The 22,265-nt window shown below is 45.7% G+C and overlaps 1 protein-coding gene across 3 annotated transcripts in view; it reads left to right on the top strand.

Moving 5' to 3' along the window:
- The first annotated feature begins 279 nt into the window (after positions 1-279).
- Positions 280-22,265, top strand: part of IQGAP2 (IQ motif containing GTPase activating protein 2) — a 294,620-nt gene continuing 272,634 nt past the window's right edge. For all 3 annotated transcript variants that reach the window (XM_032404163.1, XM_032404164.1, XM_032404162.1), the window contains exon 1: positions 280-614. In XM_032404163.1, coding sequence (XP_032260054.1) covers positions 569-614 — 46 coding nt within the window. In that variant the 5' untranslated portion in view covers positions 280-568. The remainder of the gene's footprint in view (positions 615-22,265) is intronic.

Here is a 22,265-nt window from a genome sequence, read left to right as displayed (position 1 = left end):
CCGGCGCTGCCTCTGTCTTCTGCGGTTTTTCTAGCTCTTCCCTGCGTGGGTTCACTTCCACCCTCAGAACCCTCCAGAAGTGAAAAATCAGGCGGGGCGGCCGCAGCCCTCAGGCGGCCAGCGGAGCGCGGGCCCCAGCTGCAGGGGATCCCGGCCCAGCGTCGCGCTCGGCCCCTTCCTCCGCCCCGGCGGGTAAAGGGGCGGGCTCACGCGGCCCGGCCGCTGCGCCCCGCTCGCGGTAGGGGTCGCTGCTACGCGGCGCGCGCTCCCACCGCGGAGAATAACGGGGCCCGGGCTGCAGGAGAAAGGAAACCTGCCCGGGACGCGGCGGCGGCCGGGACGGAGCGAGGGGCGGGAGTTCACTTTTGCTCGGGTGGGAGCGCGCGGCGGCTGTAACGAGCGCCGACCGGGGAGCACCGAGGGAGCGGGTCGCCCATCTCGGGGCGACCAGGGGAGGGCAGCGAGAGGCCGGATACGAGCGCCCCGGAGGGGCGCGGAGCCGGCGAGCCTGGCCAGCGAGCGGAGCCGCGGGGGGCGCGCCTCGGGCGGGCCCCCGGAGCCGCGCAGGATGCCCCACGAGGAGTTGCCGTCCCTGCAGAGACCCCGTTATGGCTGTAAGTACGCTGGGCGCGCGCGGCTCCCGCCGGCCTTGAGGAGCCCCCTCCCCGGGGACCGCGTTTGAGAAGCCGAGGGAGCCGGGTACGCGCCGCGGAGGGAGCGGGAGGGCAGCGGCTGTGGGGTGGACAAAGTTGAGAGCTGAAGTTGCAAAAGGTAGTGAGCAGCGTCCTCCCGTTCTCCCCACAAACTCCGGTTCCTCAGCTGGTAACCCCAGTCCGTCGTCCGGAAAACCCCACTGGGGAGCGTGGGCAGCGCTGGGTCGCGCTCTGGGACAGGCCAGGTTGGGGGTTTAGGGGTATCAGGTGAGGAGCCCTCGGAGCTCCCGGCCGTTGCCGGCTGGGGCCAGGGGGTGGCGTAAGGGACCGGATTGTTCCGACTCCGGAGGAAAGTTTGTTTGCGGTGGCTACAGGTGGGCACCGCACGTACGGTGCCCACGGACTCCACCAGTGGCGAAGTCGGCTCTCCTGGAAGGGCGGGCGTCTGCTTCTACCCTGCTCCCTCGGACTGCACCTGAACCTGAGCAGCGAGAGCCAGTTTGCACCCCACTGCCGTGAATCCCATCCTGGTGCTGCTGCAGGGGGCAGCGCCGGGCCCAGCCCCTCTCTTCCCCGCTTCCCTGTGACCCTCTCGGGACGCGGAGCTAGGCTCCCCAGGATCCGGCCCGAGCCCGCGGGACTGGGCCGAGATGGTGTAGATTACCCAGCCAGGGGCTGCCGTTCGGGGAGGGGTTGCTTCGGCGGATCGTGAGTGGATAGAGCCAGATTAGCACCACGTGGCTTCATGCACAGAGTTCAGAGTCTTCGCTAACCGTGTGCCAGGAAGTATTTCCTTTAAAACAAACAAAAAGTTGGCGCTGTGTCTCCACGGTTGGCCCTGTCAGTGAACCGATGGCCGAAGACCACTGGTTAATCTTTTGCCCTGGCTGGCCTTGTGACAGCGGAATCACGTTAGGGTTAAGGTGGTGATACCTGCTGCAGGGTTGTTACGTGTGTTTGGGAGGGTGGGGCGGCTGGTGGGGAGGGCCACCGGCTTGCCTAATTAAAAAAGGGGAGTAACTTGTGTAAGTTCTTCCCCCGCACTAGGCTGGGAATGGAGTGTCAGAGATAGGAAGTTCGTTTTTGCCGTGTAACCCTTTTGGTGTCAGGCAATGAGGAAGAAGCCCGGGGAGCCAGCTGCAGCCTCTGTACAGTAGTGAAATGCACAGAACAGTTCACCAGGACCCAGTTCTTTGCAGCCTTGATTGCACTTTAGTAAACCACAGAGACAACTGAGCTCCTTGGATTCAAGAAGGCATGCTGTGGTCATTCAATGTGTGTGGTGTCAACCACAGGTTGGTGAAAGTCTTTTATTTATGTGACAAGCTCCCAGAACATATGGGAGCTTCCCTGCGTCCAATTATAAGATGACCACAAAGTCTGGAAACGAGGCACATACACACCAAGAAATGGCTTTCGATACCACATTTTAAAGCATGGTGTGTTTGGTGGGTCATGTCTTACTAGTTCAATATGCTTATGCAAACTTGCAGTGAATGAAGGGCATGAATGCAGCATCTTCACCTGCAGAGACAGATGGATCTGTGATGTTTGCTTGATTTTATTTTTTCCGTCGATGTACCTGTGGACTTAGCATACTCCAGAGGCAGCAACCAAAGAGGTTTAGATCATACAACCACAAAGAACACTCCACATCGCCACTTTCTCTGGAAATCATTGTCCAGCTTTTCTCACGAGTCTGGTGCGATGGAGTTGGAATCACTCCCATGTCCTTTCCCCTAGCTCACGAAGCGCTTTGGTCATGGAGTAAAATAAACATGTTTGATGGTTTCCACACTTCATGGTCACCCTAAAATATTAAGGCTTTAATAAAGTAGCCTGTTCTTAAAATGAGCATTTCTGTAATTTGCTACCGGGTTCATAGTTTATTTGAAAAAAAATCTAATTGAACACACTCTACTGTTAGCCAATGTTAGGTAACACATACTATTTGTGCAAAAGGAGACTGTGATGTATCAGAATACATAATTTTGGTAGTGGATTGATTTTTTTGGGGGGAGGGGACCCTCCGTCAACACAACACTGCAGATAGTGCCGTGAGCTTTTCACAGGAATTCTGGGGAAGGAAAATGCACTGTCCTTGCTGAGTTGTTTAAAGAATTGTGCTTTTCTTGTCTGTGGGTTTGGTAAGTACAGGTTCCATAAGACCTTGAACTATACCAAACAGGCTTTATCCCTGACACTTAAAAATAAGTAAAGCCCCAATATATGCCCCATACATGGTTGTTATTTCAGTTCTAGTACTGGACATTCTGAGTGAAAGGTATTTGAGACTGGGCTTTGAAAACTTTTTAGTAGTTGGTATTAACTGTTAAACTTGTTTTAGGTCTGGTCTTCTGCCATCTCTCCTCCCCTTGAAATGTCATTTAATTCAGTAATTCTTGGACAAAATAAATTCATGGACCTCAGGGCTGTTACGGTATCTCTCTTCTCCACCAGGCTGAGTGTCTGCAAAATACCACATAGTAAGTTGTACTTGAGGGATTTCTCAATGAGTTCTCTGTGAAGGCACCTTTCTGACAGGAGAGATTGCTGAAGTCTTCCTGATTGGCACACTGGAGCACTGAATTAAAATTAAATAGATCATTTCCTATTTAATTCCTGCTTTTTCCATTTTGGCCACATTCTCCTGCAACCTTTCAAATTACTTTGTGTCCTGTTACTACAGAACAAAGCTGAAATAACTGCTCGTTCACGCCGTGCTGCAGGAAAGCAGTGGCAAAAGGTAAAGGTGGAAATTACTTTAGTAATTTAGACATAACTGGAATATTGTATGATAGACTGTCATAACCAGAGTATCTTTCCCCTACGTTCAAAACCAAATTTATTTTTAAATATTTTATTTATTAATTTGAGAGAGGGAGAGAGGGCATGAGCAGGGGGAGGGGCAGAAGGAGGGAAAGAAGCAGGCTCCCCACTGAGTGCAGAGCCAGTTGCCAGGCTCCATCCCAGGATCCTGAGATCATGACTTGAGCCGAAGACAGACGCTTAGCCCACTGAGCCACCCGGGCGCCCCCAAACCAAACTTAAATGACACTTCAGCTTAGGTATGATTTGCAAATAATTTTTGTGCTGTTGCAATGAACTATGATGAATTAGCCAAAGTAATGCTCAAAACACGTTGCCATCATGATCTGTCAAAAGTTTTCTTCCAGTTACTTAAGAGTTAAGAATACCACTGATAGCACAAGAGGGGCTTTGTGATTAGACTTAGATAATCTCACTCAGAATTGATAATTCGGTCAACATTTAAGTGCCTACTGTGGGTGGGTAATCAATGTGCTTTTAGCAAGAACTGTGGTTATTTGCCCTGGCAAACTTCTCTCATGAGAAACATTGTAAAACTAATAGTGATCAATGTTGCACTGTTTCTTTTAAAAAGTGCAACCTGGGCCTAATAGAAGGTGTATGTATGTATGTATGTGTGTGTGTTGGGCGGAGGCTGTTCTGGCTGTTGCTTTGAGCTTTTTTCTCTCTTCTTCTTCTTCTTCTTTTTTTTTTTTGGATAATGCTCCTGTTTGAATGACGAGATTTTTCCAAATCGCCTGGTGACTGGAGTATTGGGGTGGGTAACGAAACTAAACCTCTTAACCCTTTCTCAGTACTAATCTGAGAAGAAATCTGAGTCCTGAACAGGTTAAATTCAGGCGTTACATCTGTTTAGTGCATCTTGGCTTCCACATGACATCAGTGTTTTCATGTGACTGCAAAAGATTTAAGATATCTGCTGTGTTACCATGTGATACTGTCATTAGAAAGTCAAGTCACTCCTTCATGTGCTGTTGTTTTGGTTGAGTTTTTCAAAAGGATCTTCAAGGTCAGCCACTAAAGTGTTATTTTAGTATGCCTTTAATTTTAATTATACATGTTGTTAGCCAAAATGACTTGTTTGGGAGAGTTTAAGCTTGTAATACCAAGTTTGTTTTAGAATTTAGTATTTAGGGGTTAGCTAACCCCTTTTTTCTCTAGGGAACCATTGGTTTGCTGTTGCCCCTTACCCTCCCACTATGCAAGCTTTTTAACAGCTCATTTTACTTAAAAGTCTAGTATACAGACAGATCTAATGCACCAAGTCTTCATGGTAACCAAAGGAGAAACAAAGGCCGTTCAACCTCTGATCTGATAGTCAGATGTAGTCCTACAGGGCAGGCAGCCGGGGGAATTAAGGTTAGTGAGCTTTGCAAGAGCTGGTGCTTTTCATGTACAACTGTTACCATCTGCTCATTATTACCTTAGAGAGCGCCCGTGTTTCCCCATTTCACAAGGGAGCTGAAATCCATGATAATGTCTCAAGGCCACACGGCTGGCTGGTGACAGTGGGAACTTGAAAGGTGGTGCTATCAGAACCTGAAGGCTCCTCTTACTGGCTGTTGTCAATTTGTCTCCCCCGAATTACTCGGAGGGGTTTCACTTCTTTCTGTTTCAGGTGTTGGCCATGATTTTCTCAAACTCCAGAAACCTATAGCTATTTGGATAGTGTGTTCTCTTAAAAGTAGATGCATAGCATTGTCTAAACTGGATTTTGCTTCCTCCCCGCCCCCAAGGAAAGCATGGAAGAATACATGAGCTTTTTATAGAGTACATCCAGACTTCATCAAAGGGTTTTATGTATGTGTAGAGACATCCCATCTCCCTGCGAGGCACTGAAATGAAAGAAAGGTTTTTCCATAATAGTGGTATGCTCCAGTGATTCCAAATGGGATAATTTGTAAAACACACTTGATTACGTATACTGGCCGTGCCTTAAAATCTGGAGTTTATGAGAAATCAGCCAGAAGCTTGCAGTGAGGTGACCGACTACTGAGCCAGGACTTTTTCACTTAACTGTTCTAGTTTATTTTTCTCCCTTAAAGGGCAGAGTGGTGGCCGTGAAATGGCAAAAGCTTTGGAGTTAAGTAGATGTGGGTTTGAATCTTGACTCCAGCACTGAGTGCCTATGTGGCCTTGGGTTTTTCTCCTGTACCTTGGAAGGGGGTGTTTCATATTTCTGTAATGGTGGCTGATGTGGTTCTTGGCACACATTGCTAAACAAACTGTGGAAATTTCAATTAATTGAGCACCTAATCTGTACAACAGATGATGGGTGAAAGAAAAATGATGAAGATGGTAACAGCTGTAAGAGAAACTGGGAGATAAAGAATAATGCTTATGCCTCTGAGTGCACTTCCTAGTTCTGTGGAAGTAAAGACACGAGAGTGATCGATTTGGATGGGGCAAAAGGAAGGCTTCATGGATCATGAATTTGAACAAGACCTTGAGAAAAGTGGGAGGGAAAAGTGAAAGGCATCTGCATGTATTAGTTGTGTGGGCAGTGTGTGTGGGACGGAAGCTTAGGTGGTAGGGATAGTTGCTGGGGCAGAGTTGTGTAGCCGGAAGGGCATTTATCCTAGAATCCTGTATTTGTAGACAACAAAGGGCAATTAGAGCTGTCTTGAGGGAAGTAGCTCCGCTCAGTCTCTTACTGAAGTATCTTTTTCTTTGAAACACCTTTTGTTTTTTTTTTTTAACTTTTCATTAGATTTTTGAGTGGTGAGAGGCCCAGTGAAGTGGGGAATGGAGGGAAGGTTAGGTGTGGTTGGAGTGCCTGGTGCTGGAAACTCCAGGAGGGCAGGTGAGGTTTGTGCATTTGGTGTCCACTCTCTCTGCTGCTCAGAGGTCCCCTCACCATGCTTCTAGGTTTGGGGATTCCTATGGATGGGCAGGTATGTCAGAGAATTTTGCTCAGTGTAGGACAGACGTTGCTGAATGATGATGATGCTTATGGTACTGAAGACAATGAATACAGAGACGGGTAGGCATGGACCCTACTGGGCGCTCGTTGACTCCAGCCAGGGAGACAGACAACTAACTCTAAACCATCCCAGAAGGTAAATTCTCTGAGAACAGGTGAGAAGAAAAGGTACAGTTATAGCAGGACCAGGATCTTGACAGGTAAATTATTGGGCAGTAGGGTTTCTGGCACCTCTTTTTTTCATTCTCTCTATTACTTGGGGCAACTTTTACTTCTAAAATTTTACTAGAGATATAGTGCCCTCAAACGACCTGCATCTCAGTTTTGTGGGAAGACGGCTAATACCACCTTTCCAATTCATCATTTCGATGTAACGAAACTCTCAGCGGACTCTCCTTTCGTCTCGGAATCATGGATTAGGCTGTGGGGGTCAATGTGCCTGAAAGCATCTGACAGCTGTTGCCCCAGACAGCACAGTGGTTTCAGGGAGCACTTTCTGGAGGAGCAACAACAACAGAGCATCACCTGAGAACTTGTTGCAAAGGCATCCCCCTCCCCTAGGCCTTCTGAATCCGCATCTAGGGGCGGGCTCACCGCCATTTCAGTGATTCTGTTGCACTGGTCAAGGGCAGAGGTGAAAAGATATTCCTAATACACAGTCACCCTCCTCAGAGTGCTTGCAGGTTTTTGTCAGATAAGTGTAAACACATGGCTCCGATACTGAAGGCTTTATTTAACTTACTCCTTGTGTGTTTGATTTGAGCACTCACCTGGCAGCACATACAAGCCCGGGCATTGATTTCTATACAAATTTATGTTTATCTTAGAGGATTTATTTTTGTCTCTCTTTAAGGTTGCTTTTCTCTCTTCTGGGAAACGAATGTGATGTGGAAGATAAAGTCCAAAATCTCCATGGCGGAGGGATTGAGACCCACTTCCCAAGAATTTCTAGGTGGAGGTAGTACTCTTAGGACCCACTGGGAGAACTTTCTGTGTAAAAGGGAGGCGCTAAGTTGCAATTCTGAGCTCTAACACTGCCATGGGTGCCTGGACAGGAAGGCTTAAAGGGTGTCCTCTTCCTCCATCTTTTTCTTCAGAACAACTTGAAGTGTTTTTAATTCATTCACTTATTCACTGTTTTTAGAACAGTTGAATATGCTAGCAGAAATACTAGTGGACTCAGGTCATCGCCACACTGCAGGGAAACTACAAATCTGTTTATTTTGCTATTGATTATGGACAGGAGGACATTCCTATGATTTGATTGGATTTTTTTCCTTGGGGTCCTCAAAGATGACTTTTTTTTTAAAGATTTTGAGAGAGAAAGAGCAGGGGGAGGGGCACAGGGAGAAAGAGAGAATCTCAGGCAGGCTCCCCACTGACTGCAGAGCCCCACATGGGGCTTGATTTCACAACCCCGAGATCATGACCGGAGCCTATCTGAAGAGTTGGATGCTCAACTGACCGAGCCACCCAGGTGCCCTCAAAGATGACTTTTAATTGTTCTCCTTTATCCATTACTATCAAATTTCTCAAGGAAGACCTTTTTATATCATTTAAAAAAGTGAAGATCAATTAGTTCCTGGTAATTTTTTCCATTCCCATGTGTTTTTTGTTGTTGTTTTTTACAGATATGAATTCAATCTTAAGTAATGTTAATGCATTTCCTTAGTCATCTCCATGTAAAAAGACTGGATTTGCAAGTGATGGAAGCAACATATATTTCAATCAAGTGATGTTTATGTTCATTATCAAGCTGGTGGCTTGGTATCCTGGCACTGAGAAAATGTTCAGTAAATATTTGCTGTTATTACAGGTTTTCCTTAAAGCATCTGTACTGTTTCTCCAAAGGAGGAACTTGTTTCTATTATCTATTAAAGATAATCAGAACGGCTTTCAAGTGCCAGGCAAATATTTAATGTTTAGATTTGTTTTCAAACTGTGTGGAACTTAGGCAAGTTATTTTCATTTCTCTGTGCCTTAGTTTACATACTTGTAAACTGCAAGCGGGAAGGTCCATGCTCAGAGGGTGAAGTGATGTAATACATGGAAATGTACATGTTCAGAATGTGCCTCTGGAGAGTCGGTGCTTGAATGTTGGAGGAGCGAGGGTCATGGCGGTGGCAGTTCTCCCTCATCGTTCCTGCCCCATGCCTGTCTCCCCTGCTCTTTACCTTTTCCTCTCCTGAACAGAAAGTGGACGTAAAATCCTGGGCCCAGGTGCATCTGGCTGGCTCAGTCGGTAGAGCATGCAGCTCTTTCATCTTGGGGTTGTGAGTTCAAGCCCCACATTGAGGGTGGAGTTTACTTAAAAAAAATTTTTTTTTAAAATCCTGGGCCCATATTATGTTGAAAGCGTATACTCATGGGGAAAATTTTTTAGTTATCTATATGGAAATTGAGTGAATCTTACTTTGGGTGGAGATCAAATTATCCTTGTTAATGTATATGTATAAAAAAAAAAATCCCAACGCGTTTCACTGCTGTTTCCAAATGATGTTGGACTAGGATTGGATTCCTGCACTGTGTTTTTCTGTCTTCTTAAAAATGATAGTGAAGTTGTCAGCTGCACATCTGAGTGAGGAACTGTTGCTTTGCATTACTAAGCATCCTGTTGTCTCTTTCAGGGTTAAGTCGATTGCTTTTGTGGCTGCTGCTGGTTTGAAAGCCCAAGGGTTTGTGATGATCTCAAGATGGGCAGGAACTACTTGAAATAAGTGTTAGTCTTTATGCTTGGTTCCCCCTGTAGAGTTTGGCGTGGCGAGCAGGGTCCCTCTTGTGCTGTGGGGGTTTGGAAGGGAGGCGAGGAAGAGGAGGAAGTGCACTGGGTTCGTCTGACCTCCCTCAGGCCTTAATGCCTCTAGAAAGTTAGTGAAGCTTAAATTCATGGGCCCAGTGAAGCTCAACGGATAGGAATAACTGGGGAGTGTGTTGGACCCAGGAGAAATGGAGAATCTCAGCTGCTTGTCACCTTGGCACTTGGAGATGACTCATTCATTCAGCTCTCCTTCTCTACCAGGCATTTTATTCTAGCATGTTTCCTATAAAAGTTTTCTGTCAATCCCTCTAGTCCTCACTGTCTCAAAAAGGGAGACTTGAGACCGGCTAGACTTCAGTGACTGCTACATGGCTGTTGGTTACATCTGCCACTTTCTCGTTCCTGGGCTGACCAAGCAGGTCTCACAGGGGTGGGGTGAGGGGGCTGAGAAATGTTTGTCATATAGTCAGCCTCATGGGTTAGGAGTTCTCCTTTCAACTACCCCTGAAACTGTGCTGCCCCTATATGAGGTCCAGGCAGGCAGCTTCCCAGAGATTTGCTCATATTGAACCCTTAGAAGTTTGTCTGAGTAACAGTTATTATAAAGCTAATACATGCATGCTTTAGCTTTCATTCTGTAGCTGAGATTTTCCGAAGGACAAAAAATTACTTAAACATATAGAAAGATAGTTACTTACCATGGGAACTGGGGTGACACCCATCCTTTCCTTTCCTTTGGCACTAATTCTGGGTATAGTCTCAGATTTCTTCCTTCATTCTCTAATAAAATGTTTGCTGTTGTCTGTTTGAATTAGCCAGTAATTTGGAGGATTGTGCTTACATATTCCTCTTCAATGTAGGCTCTGGCAGGGGTGGGAATACTATTTTAAATTGATTTACCATGAACTCAAATCAGTTTTGAAAAATAATGTACTACATAGATTACTCTAAGGAAAAACATGGACAAAATAAAAAAAAAAATACCCTTGAGGATCAGGACTGTGTTTTGGTTACTGCTGTGGCACATGGGTCAACTGTCACGTCAGCAGTTGGTCTAGCTAGGTCATGAGGTAATGGGTGAATTAAAAAAAAAATGTTTTTCCTCTTCAAATTTTTTATGAACATGTTTTTTATAGTTAGGTTATAATAGTTACCCTTACCTGATGAAAATACAAAGTTCTTGTGGAGAAAATCAGAGTCTGAAAGACAGGTCTGTTGTCAGGGAAGGATTCAGTGGAGATCTGATTTTCAGGGGTGTGTGTGTGTGTGTGTGTGAGAGAGAGAGAGAGAGAGAATGAGAGAGAGAGAGGGAGATGGAGAGACCGACTGAGGGGTGAAGTGTTTAGAGGTCCAGGACTCGTAGTTGTTAAGCTGTTGGAGATGGGATAGAGATGATAGGTTGGATGAAAAACATAAACATCAGCAAGGTCGGGGCACCTGGGTGGCTCAGTCGTTAAGCGTCTGCCTTCGGCTCAGGTCATGGTCCCAGGGTCCTGGGATCAAGCCCCATATCGGGCTCCCTGCTCAGCGGGAAGCCTGCTTCTCCCTCTCCCACTTCCCCTGCTTGTGTTCCCTCTCTCGCTGTACCTCTCTCTGTCAAATAAATAAATAAAATTAAAAAAAAAAAAAAAAGATCAGCAAGGTGATATTAGCAATGGTGACAAGAAAAAAATCCTAGCTGGGCAGTAGCTATTTAAGGTTTTCTGTTTGTTTTAGTAATCTCCACACCCAAGGTGGGGCTCAAACTCAAGACCTTGAGATCAAGAGTCCCATGCTCTTCCCACTGAGCCAGCCAGGCGCCTCAGGTTTTTAAAATATGTGAAGGGAAAGTGTTAAGGAACCTGATTTGTCAAAAGCAGTAATGACCCCAAAAGTAATGTGTCCACAATGACAATAAAGATGGTCGATATGACAGTAGGGGATTATTCTCTTGACTCACAAGAAGTCTCAACAGTCTGTAAAGAGGTAGACTACTATTTATTTTTCTTTCATTCAACAAGAAGTGCAGCATGCTGTGAATACGATGGAATTCACACAGTTTGCAGACCAAATGCCTTCAGAGGTCAAGTGTGATCCGAGTCTTACATAAAAATAAGAAGCTTTGGAGTGTCCCTTCAATGGGAGATTGCATTTGCTGCCTTAGTCACTCAAATTGGGAGGAAAATAATTGTGAACAGTACACAGATAACCGTGCACAGGAGTCCAGAAGCCTACTGGCCTCTTGGAAGCTGCCATTGTCCCCTGCAGTATCTCACACAACCCAGGTCGCCATGGTGTAAGGATTGTCACCCTGGAACCATGAGAAACGTGAGGCACTGTGAGGACAAGGCCAGCCTCTAGCATCGGAGAGCTTAGGTGAAGGTTTCACTTGCTTTGTGACATTACCTATGACTTCCCTGAGCTCCTGTCTGTATCTGAAAAGTGAGTTTATGTTTACCCCAAACGGGATACGAGGTACGAGAGATTGTGCTGAAAATGATTCAAGTGTGTATATGTGTGCTCGTGTCTGGGAGTAATTTTGCCACTTGAATAACTTACTGGTGTAGTGTTACTCATGTTAGTGTTGATCACTTACTCATAGATCTGCCTCAAAGGCAGTGCCACTTAGAGTTTTGTGACATATGCTGTCTTTGGGCCCATATTTGAAATGAGATTTCTTTTCTTCCTCTAGTTTGAAAGGCAAAGACAAGACTTGCGGTACCATTACCTGTGAGATGTGAACTTTCTAAATCCTAACACAGGATCTTTGGCCAGATCCTTCCTTGTCCAGCTGAACATTTCTTTTACCAGGAAGTGTAAATAATGCACACACAAGTGAAGGAGGATCTTTAAACTTGAAAAGACTTGTCAAGAGTAGTGTCTTTGAGACCTGTGCTGTAGGCAAGTGTTTCATAAAGGGAAACTACTTTATGGGACAGGGGAAACCTGAATGTTCAGCAATGGGGGATGAAGCTAGGGAAGGCAACTCTGTTTCTCAATCTGATGCTAGAACTCCTTTCTTTCCAGGGTGCCTGTGTGGCTCGGTCAGGTAAGCGTCTGACTCTTGATCTCAGCTCAGGTCTCGATCTCAGGGTCATGAGTTCAGGCCCCATGTTGGGCTCCATGCTGGGTGTGGAGCTTACATAAAACAACAAAAACTCTTTTCTTTCCAAAGTTGAGATGCTGTGATTTATTTTTAAGTAAAGGAAGGGTGGAAGGCAGGGCAGCTGGGGTCATTTGGGACTTGAGCCGAATTCTCAGGTCTGCTGGGTGTCAATAGTGGGCCAGCTTGCTAGGTTGATAGCACATCTTGGTCGAGGACTCGTGTAATTCGTAGTTAGCAACTTGGCTGCCTAGTAGAATCTGCACAGGAGTTTTTGTTGAGCAAAATGTTGATTCACTGGATCCCATCCCCCAGATATTCTGTTTATTTGTTTTGGTATAGAACTCTGATGTGGGTATTTTTATTTTGTTGTATTTTTCAATTTTTTAGATAAAATTTTCGAATCCCCAAAGCCTCCAAGTACAGTACATGAACACCCGTTCCTTTCCCTTAGCTTCACCAGCCTTTACCCCCCTGCCATACCACTCCATCTGCAGACACTGGCCGCTCACTGCTAAATGCTCAGCTTCCATCTTACATGCCAACAAGGACCTTCACCTCCCCAGCCGCATCCCTAGTACCACCAGTACCGTGCGTTCAAGTCCATGGTCCAGTTTGAAATTCAACACTAGGATTTTCCCCAGGTGTACTTCATAACCAACTTTATGGATCCATGGTCCAGTCAACTTTCTCACATTGTTTTTGGCTGTTAGGCCCACCCCCCACCCTAGTTTTCCCCAGCCTGAAATGGCCACTGTCACCTCCCTATCAGTTCAAGGACACTGCATGCCCCGAGGAGCTCAGGCCCATTTCCTGGCATGAATGCCTTATGAGCGATGTGGTTTCCTCCCAGCACACCGCATCAGGAGGCCACCGGGTCCAACCTCCTGCTATTGGTGATGAATAGATAGTTTTAAAAACTCCATAGAAGATTCCAACGAGCAGCCAAGGTTCGAAATCCACTGAATTAAAACCCCTCGCTCTGTGTGTATGCGTGTTTGTCGTAAAATACACAACATAAAATTTATCATTTTAAGCATTTTTAAGTGTACAGTTCTCGGGCATTGGGTACATTCACAGTGTTATGCAATCATAACCACAGTTCATCTCTAGAGCTTTTTCATCTTCTGAAACTGAAACTTTGTATTCATGAAGCACTAACTGCCCATTTTCCCTTCCTCCCAGACCCTGGCACCCACCCTTCTCCTTTCTCTATGATTTTGATTACTCTAGATATTTCAGGTAGGTGGAATCTGTGATTTCTATCCTTTTGTATCTGGCTTACGTCACCTACTGGAATGTCCTCAAGGTGCATCCAAGTTGTAGCATGTATCGGAACTTCCTTTTTAAGGCTGAATAATATCGCATGGCATGTATAATATATATGGTGAGTAATATATATATGTATATATATATATATATATACACACACACACACACACACACAGCATAGTTTGTGTATCCATTCATCCATTGACGAACACTTAGTTGTTTCCACCTTTGGCTATTATGAATAACACTGCTGTGAACATAGGTATGTACAAGAATGAGTCTCTGCCTTTGCTTCTTTTGAGTATATACCCAGAAATGGGATTGCTGGATCATATGGTAATGCTCTGTTTAATTTTTATAGAAACCACCACCCACCTCTCACTTTTCAGTAAAGTGAATTGAAGAAGCCTCAGAAGGGTGAAGGATCTGGAGTTTAAGGAAGAAGTCAGCATGCAGGCCTCTAGGCTCCTGTTTCAATTACCTCCCCAAGGGTGTGTGTGGATTGATGTCCTCTTCATAGGGGATAAAGACCAAGGGTGGAAAATCTAACTGTGGCAAGGTTTACTCTCTTACAACCTCAGGTGGTATGCAGAATAAGGGTTAGAGTGTAGTATTTCCTTAACTGTATGCATAACTTCTTAAAAGAGTTTAGTTTGGGACTGGTAATTTAAATAAATAGTATTAGTCCATAGAAAACAAGTTGCCCTTGGTTTCTGTAAGTAGTGCAAAGGGAGGTAATAGATTGCCTCTCTGGGGCTGGTCGGATTTTTAAAACAGAATATTTTAGTTAGCTCCTCCAAACAGTAAATGTGTGACCTTGGGCAAAGTCTTAACTTCCCTGGGTCATGTTGTGCCAGTGTAAAATGGGGATAATGACAGTGGAATGAGTTAATCTGTATAAAGTCCTTGGTTTCTGGTACAGAGAAAGCACTCATTCAGTGCAAGCCGTGAATATAATTCCATCAGTTTCAAAGATGTTATTTAGATCCGATTGTCTTTGGAAGTATTATTTGAAAGCGGGTATTTCTAAAGTGAGTTACGACTATTTTACTGGACTTGGCATGTGTTTGGCAGTCTGTGACGGGCAGCCTGCGGCCTCTAGAATGCAGATTCTTAATCTGAAAAGTGGCAGGCGCGAGTGAGAGCCAGCGCTGTGAGCAAGTGTGGCCTGAAAGTGAGGGCGAACTGTTTCCCGGGGCTGAGTATGGGTCATTCTTACCTACAGCTACAGCCATGGGGTCCAGAGGGAGAACGTGTGTTTGGCGGGTTTTGTGTTCACTGTACCCTGCGTCAGGTGGATCCAGGACCAGGCAGCCTGCTCTTGGGGAATGCTGGTGATTTTTCTGTTTCCTGGTTGAACATGAGCTGAGAATTTGCAGATCATTCTAACTCCATCTAACGAAGTTGCTGTGTGTTAATGATAAGTCCGGAGCTTGTGCTAAATATAGCGTGTGAAGTCCCAGGGATTATTTAACAAGAGAAAATGTTAGTTCTGCAGAGCCGTAGCCTAGGAAGTATTGAAAATTGGACAGTTGCACTTGAGTGGGAAACCCTGATCTAACCCTGGTCTTGGGCCTGTCTCTGGTTGCCTTGTACAGTCTGGGGAGGGACGTCCCGTGGTGCTTCATGTGTTCTGGGAGTGGACAGGACCACGAGAGGTGCAGAATGTGTACACAATTCTAAAAAGAGGGATTGGCTTCTGCCTTGTTCTGTCAGTTTAACTTCTGAAGATGCTGATGATAACATGGAGACAGAGCCTTCCAATGCTATTAGAAGCATTCGATATGAATCGCCTGATTTAATCCTCACGCTGACCCTCCGGGGTTAGGAATGTTATCCCTGTTTTATAGGTGGGCAGAGTGAGGTACAGAGCGATTAAATGGCAGAGTCAAGATTTGAATCCAGGCAGCGTGACTCCGGATTTTGCGACCACCGTACCTGTTGGATAGGAGTTAAAATTCGGGTTTTGGCGCTTGGGACTCTGTCGTTTGGTATTCCATTTAGCTGTTGTATTAGTTTCCTGTTGATAACAAATTAACACAAACTGGGGGCTTACCTGCAATTTGAGTAATGTATTTTCTCACAGTTTTGGAGTCTAGAAGCCCAGTCAAGGTGTTGACTGGGCCATGCTCCCTCTGAAGGCTCTGCTGGAGGATCCCTGCTTGCCTCTTGTCTTCCTTGCTTCTGGTTGTGGCTGGCAATACTTACAGTTCCTTGGCTTTTTAGATGCATCACTCCAATCTCGTCCTCCGTGATTACGTAGCATTCTCCTGGGTGTCTCTTTGCTCTTCTTATAAAACACGAGTCACTGGACTAAGGCCCATGCTAATCTGGTGTGACCTCATTTTAATTCATCGCATCTGCAAAGACCCCATTTCAACATAAATTCACGTTCCAAGGTTCTGAGTACATGTGAATTTTGGTGGGGGGCGGGGAGCTATTCGACCCAGTTATGGCCATTAACTTGGGGAAAAGGAAGAATTGTAGACATGGTAAATCTTGAGCACAGTGACTTTGGCTGCTCATAAACAGTTGGTAAGTATAGCCATGAAGAGGTGGTGAGTTAGGGGGTTGATTGGTACCTGCTATTCTGTCAAGCATTTGCTTATCACCAAAGAGATGAAAGAAGGAGGTGCGAGCAGGTGCAGGGGGAGCAGATAACAATAGCAAAGAAAGGGTCTGGCGGCCTGGAAGGCTGATGATGCTACGGCGGGCGCGAACCTAGTGGGGGACACCCGTGATAGCAACACCGGTGAGCAGCAAGCACCTCGTCCTCATAATTGAAACCTTCTCTCAATGACGTAAAGTCTTCTTCGCGCATTCTGATTAAGAGCACTGGGTGGTGTGGGGTCCTTTCTAGAGCGGTTGGTATCGTTTACTTAGCAGTGTCCGTAGGCTTAGCCAACAGTTAAGCAGAAAATAGGCTCATTTAGAAGTCATTTGATCGGGCTGGGTGGCTGAGATATACATTGTTCCCAACATAATTTCTATGGCAACAGGACACTCTGACATTAATCCATAACTCAAGTTTATGAATATCCACTTCCCATGTTTTGCTTTGGCCTGATAAGCACAGAACCAGACTTGGGGCCCATGGATAGGACTTGTGAAGGCATGATGCATTGCTTTCAGCGTATTTATATTCCTTCTCCCTTCATTGCTCTTGTTTTTTACCGTTTTTCTTTATTTATTTATACTGTTTTTGTTTTGTTTTTTTACTGAATATCTTGGTTGACCTGCTCAAATACTCTTAGGAAGGAAGTGAGACATAAGTGTTCATGCAATGAAGGAGCACTGAGGGCAGGTCTCTGCCCTTCAAGAGCTGACCTTCACCAGAGGAGACAGCATGGTGTCGCAGAGCCCTGGCTTGTTGCTCATTGTCACTCGGCTGGGGTTTTCTCTCCTGTGAAATCAGAGTGTACCTATCAGGTGGCATCATTAGGACAAAATGGGAGAGCCAGGGTGAATCACTTAGCACAGGGCCTGGCACGTACAGAGTGCTCAGAGGAGCAAAGAAGGGTTCCGGAGAGGGGATGGCATGAGCTGAGGCCAGAGCTGGGAATGTGTGTATGCATGTGGGATTCATGAGAGGAGAGGAGAGCAGAGGGGATGGGGAATCTTGGCTGCCATAAGGGCAAGGATTCCTAGGCACTGGAGACAGTGACTGGGGCATCATTTCTGCTCCTTCCTCCTCCAGCATTCCTTCTCACCTGCAGTGACTCTAAACCCATGTGCACCTTGCTTTGTCTGCCCCTGGATTTGCTCCATTTGGAGCATGTGCTAGCTCGGAAAATCAGGAGGCCTGCCCTCTTCACTGATGCCAGCAGAATTGATGGGGAGATTTGAAACCCCTAACACTGGTGACCAAGACTATTTTGGGAGATGGATTCCTCATTAAAATTTTATTTCTTTAGTTTGCTTTTTCTTCTCCATCCTCTTTATTTACTGCCTTCTGTTATATATAAACTTTTGAAGTTTGCATAGCGGACAGCTGTTAATGTTGCCATTGGAGAACCACAGACACAACTTAAAATAAACTGATTTTTTAAATTTTTTTATTTAAATTCAATTTAGTTAACATATAGTGTATTATTAGTTTCAGGGGTAGAACTGAGTGATTCATCAGTTGCATATAACACCCAGTGCTCATTATATCGTGCACCCTCCTTAATGCCCATCACCCTGTTACCCACCCACGTCCCCTCCAGCAACCCTCAGTTTGTTTCCTAGAGTTAAGAGTCTCTTACAGTTTGCCTCCCTCTCTGTTTTTATTTTACTTTACTTTTCCTTCCCTTCCCCATGTTCATCTTTTTGTTTCTTAAATTCTACAGATGAGTGAAATTGTACGGTATTTGTCTTTCTTGGACTTGTTTCACTTAGCATAATACCCTATAGCTCTAACCACATCATTGTAAATGGCAAGATTTCATTCTTCTTGATGGCTGAGTAATATTCCTCTTGGGGTGTGTGTGTGTGTGTGTGTGTGTGTGTGTGTGCGCGCACGCGCACACGCACACCTCTTTATCCATTCACCTGTGGATGGACATCTGGGCTCTTTCCATCATTTGGCTATTGTGGACATTACTGCTATTAACATTGGGGTGCATGTGCCCCTTCAAATCACTGTTTGGTTCTCTGGACAAATACCTAGTAGTGCAATTGCTGGGTCATAGGGTAGCTCTATTTTTAACTCTTCGAGGACCTCCATACTGTTTTCCAGAGTGCCTGCACCCGTTTGCATTCCCACCAACAGTGTTAGAGGTTTTCCCTTTCTCCACCTTCTTGCCAACATCTGTCATTTCCTGACTTGTTAATTGTAGCCATTCTGACTGGTGTGAGGTGGTATCTCATTGTGGTTTTCATTTGTATTTCTCTGATGCCCAGTGATGTGGAACATTTTTCTGTGTGTCTGTTGGCCATTTGCATGTCTTCTTTGAGAAATATATCTGTTCATGTCTCCTGCCCATTTCTTGAGTGGATTATTTGTTTTTTGGGTGTTGAGTTTGATAAGTTCTTTATAGATTTTGGATACTAGCCCTTTATGATAGGTCATTTGCAAATATCTTCTCCCAGTCTATAGATTGCCTTTTGGTTTTGTTGATTGTTTCCTTTGCTGTGCAAAAGTTTTTTATCCTAAAGAAGTCCCAGTAGTTCATTTTTGCTTTTATTTCTCTTGCCTCTGGAGACATGTCTAGCAAGGAGTTGCTGTGGCCAAGGTCGAAGAGGTTGCTGCCCGTGTTCTCCTCTAGGATTTTGATGGTTTCCTGTCTCATTTAGGTCTTTCATTTTGAGTCTATTTTTGTGTATGGTGTAAGAAAATGGTCCAGTTTCATTCTTATGCATTTTGCTGTCCAGGTTTCCCAACACCATTTGTTGAAGAGAGTGTCTTTTTTTTCCATTGGATATTCTTGCCTGCTTTGTGGAAGATTAGTTGACAACTGATTGATTTCCAAGGACACAGAGAAATGCCTATAAAATAAAGTGAAAAGTCAGGATGTACCAAGGGGAAGTTAGAACTTAAATTCTATAGGGGAAAAGACTGAAAGGAAGTACATCAAATTGCTAACAGTTTTAGATGGAGCGGTTTCCTGTTCTTTATCTTTACTAGAGAGACCTGTAATGCTATTAAAAACAGGGGAGAAAAGCCCCACATTAGATTTCATATCATTCCTTCTGATTGTGAGAGACTAAGTTCTTTCCTATCTGACTTGACTGACTTGGGTGAATATAGCCTCAGGTAGAAGTTGTGGTGTGATCCGGCAAATTGCTGATGAATCATCTTGCCTTGATTTTTCTGCTACCTTTTCCCTGAGCCTGGAAGCTCCATAAAACCATTCAGACCTCATGGGTCAGTGTGTGTGTGTGTGTGTGTGTGTGTGTGTGTGTGTGTGTGTGTGTCACCTGGGAATGGGAGATTTTCATGTGTGCTGGTGTTAGAAGTTGGAGGATGGACTGAATTTGATTTGGAAATTGTTGTGTAACTAACTTCATGGCTCAGGTTGAGAGTAGGTTTTCCCATGGCCTGTGCCAATACCTTCTTTCTTGACACCCTCAAATCATAAGATTAGAATGCCTTGGCTGAGTTCTGGGTTTCCCTTCATCGCGTCCAGTCGTTTTCAGTGAGCAGAGTTTCGGTCAGCTGGCATGTCACCAGAAATGGCCAAATTAGACCTAATTGCACATCAGCTTTACTTTCAGGTCTGTTGCTTACTGTGCCGTGCAGAAGCTCGCCAGACCTGGAGCTTTGTGCTCCCTGGGAATAGCTTGCCCCAGAAGAAAGGTTACAGTGGAATTCATCGTCCAGACCCAGACATCTTTGTGGGGAAAGGCGAATTCTATCTAAGGTGTCAGCTGGGCCATTGCTGGGCAAACTGAGACCTAGGGTCCCCCTGCCTCTTAGGATGGATCTTTCTCTGTCCTGTGACATGAACTTCCCTTTCCTAGATAGCAACCTTGGGAAGAGAGGAGAAGCCAAACCAGTTGGAGAGTATGCGGGGCATTTGAGAAAAGGGGAGGCAGGGTGCCTTTTCAGGGAAGTTGAGCTAAAAATAGAGCGGGGCCATTCAACAGTTGCTTGGACACTTCAGACGCTGGGGTTTGTGCCATTGTTCCTTTTCTCTGCATTCCGTGAGTCCCCGTCTCCTTTTCCTCTGTGTTACAAAGGAGCTTGTCTTCATGCTGCGTTGGCTGGGATGCAGCCCCTTTAATATGCCGAGGGGGCTGGACGAGAGGATCACCGAGGCCTCTCGAAGCTCTCTGAGCCTGTGATGTTATAATAGGTAACCTAAGGCCTGCGCTGCATGGGTAATGAGGAGGCAACAAGCGGGAACCCTTCCTGCTGAACGGGCAGGGCCCCAGATCCTCTGTCCCTCTGTCCCTAGCTGTCACACACTCAGGGGCACGCTCCTCTCAGAGCCAAGGGTGGGAAGCCGTTGAGGGAGGGGAGTGCAGGCCTTTTACTGGATAGGGAGTTTCTTGGTGGGGTGAGCAGTAGGTCGTGGGGATGCCGAGGGGGAAGAGAAAATGACAGTATAGTTAATTCTCTAGGTTGGGCTTTCTCAACCTCAACCCTTGGGACATTTTGGACAAGGCAGTTCTTGGTTCCGGGGGCAGGGCGGGGAATGTGCATTGTGGGATGTTGAGCGGCATACCTGACACAGAGGATGCCAGTAGTCCCCACCCCCACCCCCACCCCCGTATGACAACCCAAAATGTCTGCACACGTTGCCGAATGTCCCCAGTCAGGAATCTGCTGTAGGTAAAGAAACAGAATTGTTCTCTGGATATTGCTGTGTTGCTGGGTTTTGTTCTGGCCCAGCTCCCACCTTAAGCTTTTATAATACCTTTTACTGGACCAATTAGTGTTTGTGATGGTGGGTGGCGATTTAAAATGAAAGAGCCTCACTTTCATGCTCTGGGATTTGGCTCTGAAATAAAGTGAGCTGAGCTCTTCCCCCTTCCCTTTCCCGAGTGCGTGCATAATGAGGCCTTTCTGCTGGGAATGGGATTATGTTTTTTCCCACCTTTTAAACCTTTTTTTTTTTTTTTTTCCAGTATTTCTACCATGACTAGTATAACAGGTTTTATACTGAGAAAAATGTTAAACTTTTAAAAAGGGTTCTCTAATAGAGCACATGTCCCATGTTGAGGTGCTCATGCGTCCTGTGAGGACTTCGTTACGCTGCAGATTCGGGAGATCAGGGCATGAGATTCTACAAGTCAGATGAGCTTCCAGGTGCTGCCCACTGTTGGTTCATAGACCGCACTGTACATAGTGAGGCTCTAGGAAGGACCAACTCTTGACAATTAAAGCAAAGTTGGCAAATAGGTCCAGCAAGATGACAGAACACTCTGAACGGGGGCAGCATAAGGCTTTTGGCAATGGGCTCTGCAAGGGGCTGCCCACAGACCTTTCTGTGGGCCGGACGTGATTGTCTGAGCCTGGTTGTAGCCTCACAGACCGTCAAGCCGCAGGAGGACCAAAGCTTGCAGCCACGTACCTGGCACCGGGCGGAGCAAGTGAACAGGACAGCCTGGGACAGATGGCTGCACCCTCTGAACGGGCACTGGAGGGGCAGGCCAGCTCTAGAAAGGCAGCAGATGAGACCATTTTAGACTCTGAGCTGTTTGCTGGCTCCCTGGCTTCAGTTTGAGTAGAGAGAGTCACACAGGGGAACCGGCCCCTGTGAACAGTTTTGCTCTAACTTGGTATTTGCTCAGCTCTGCAGGGACAAGAGCAGCCAGGCACCTGCTCTCCTAGCAAGGGACTCTCTCCCAGCATATTAGGCAACATGAGCAGTTGGTGCTGTTCTTGTTACCCCGAAGCCTTTGTTTCCGTGGGTCTGTGGTACCAGGGATGGAGTGGGAGAAGGTACTTGGAACTGTGGGAAGAGAAGAAAATATTTCCAACTGGCGATGCAAGGGAAGGTGGGAGCCCAGGCCACCCACTGTTCTTGTGCCTGGAGTGGGCATTGGATAGCAATCTGCAAGGACAGCAATGTCTTTCTATGGCTTGTTAAACCAACTAACTTAAAGAATATATGTCATGGAAGTAATAAATTGTCATCCAAGTAAAAACCCTGAAATGTAAAGAAAAAATTTCAATAATCATTCATGTTGTTACCCAAATATAATCATTGTGAAGACTCAGACATATTTCTATCCAGTTTTTTTTTTTTTCCTTCTGTATCTGTTTTTTTTTAATCTGTGTTAAAATTAGTTAACGTTCCTATCGCCCTGATGAGGGTG

Source organism: Phoca vitulina, unplaced genomic scaffold (assembly GCF_004348235.1).
Source record: "Phoca vitulina isolate PV1807 unplaced genomic scaffold, GSC_HSeal_1.0 scaffold6, whole genome shotgun sequence".
NCBI lineage: Eukaryota > Metazoa > Chordata > Mammalia > Carnivora > Phocidae > Phoca > Phoca vitulina.
The sequence above is the reverse complement of the archived record's forward strand: the minus strand, read 5'-3'. Positions and strand labels throughout refer to the sequence as shown.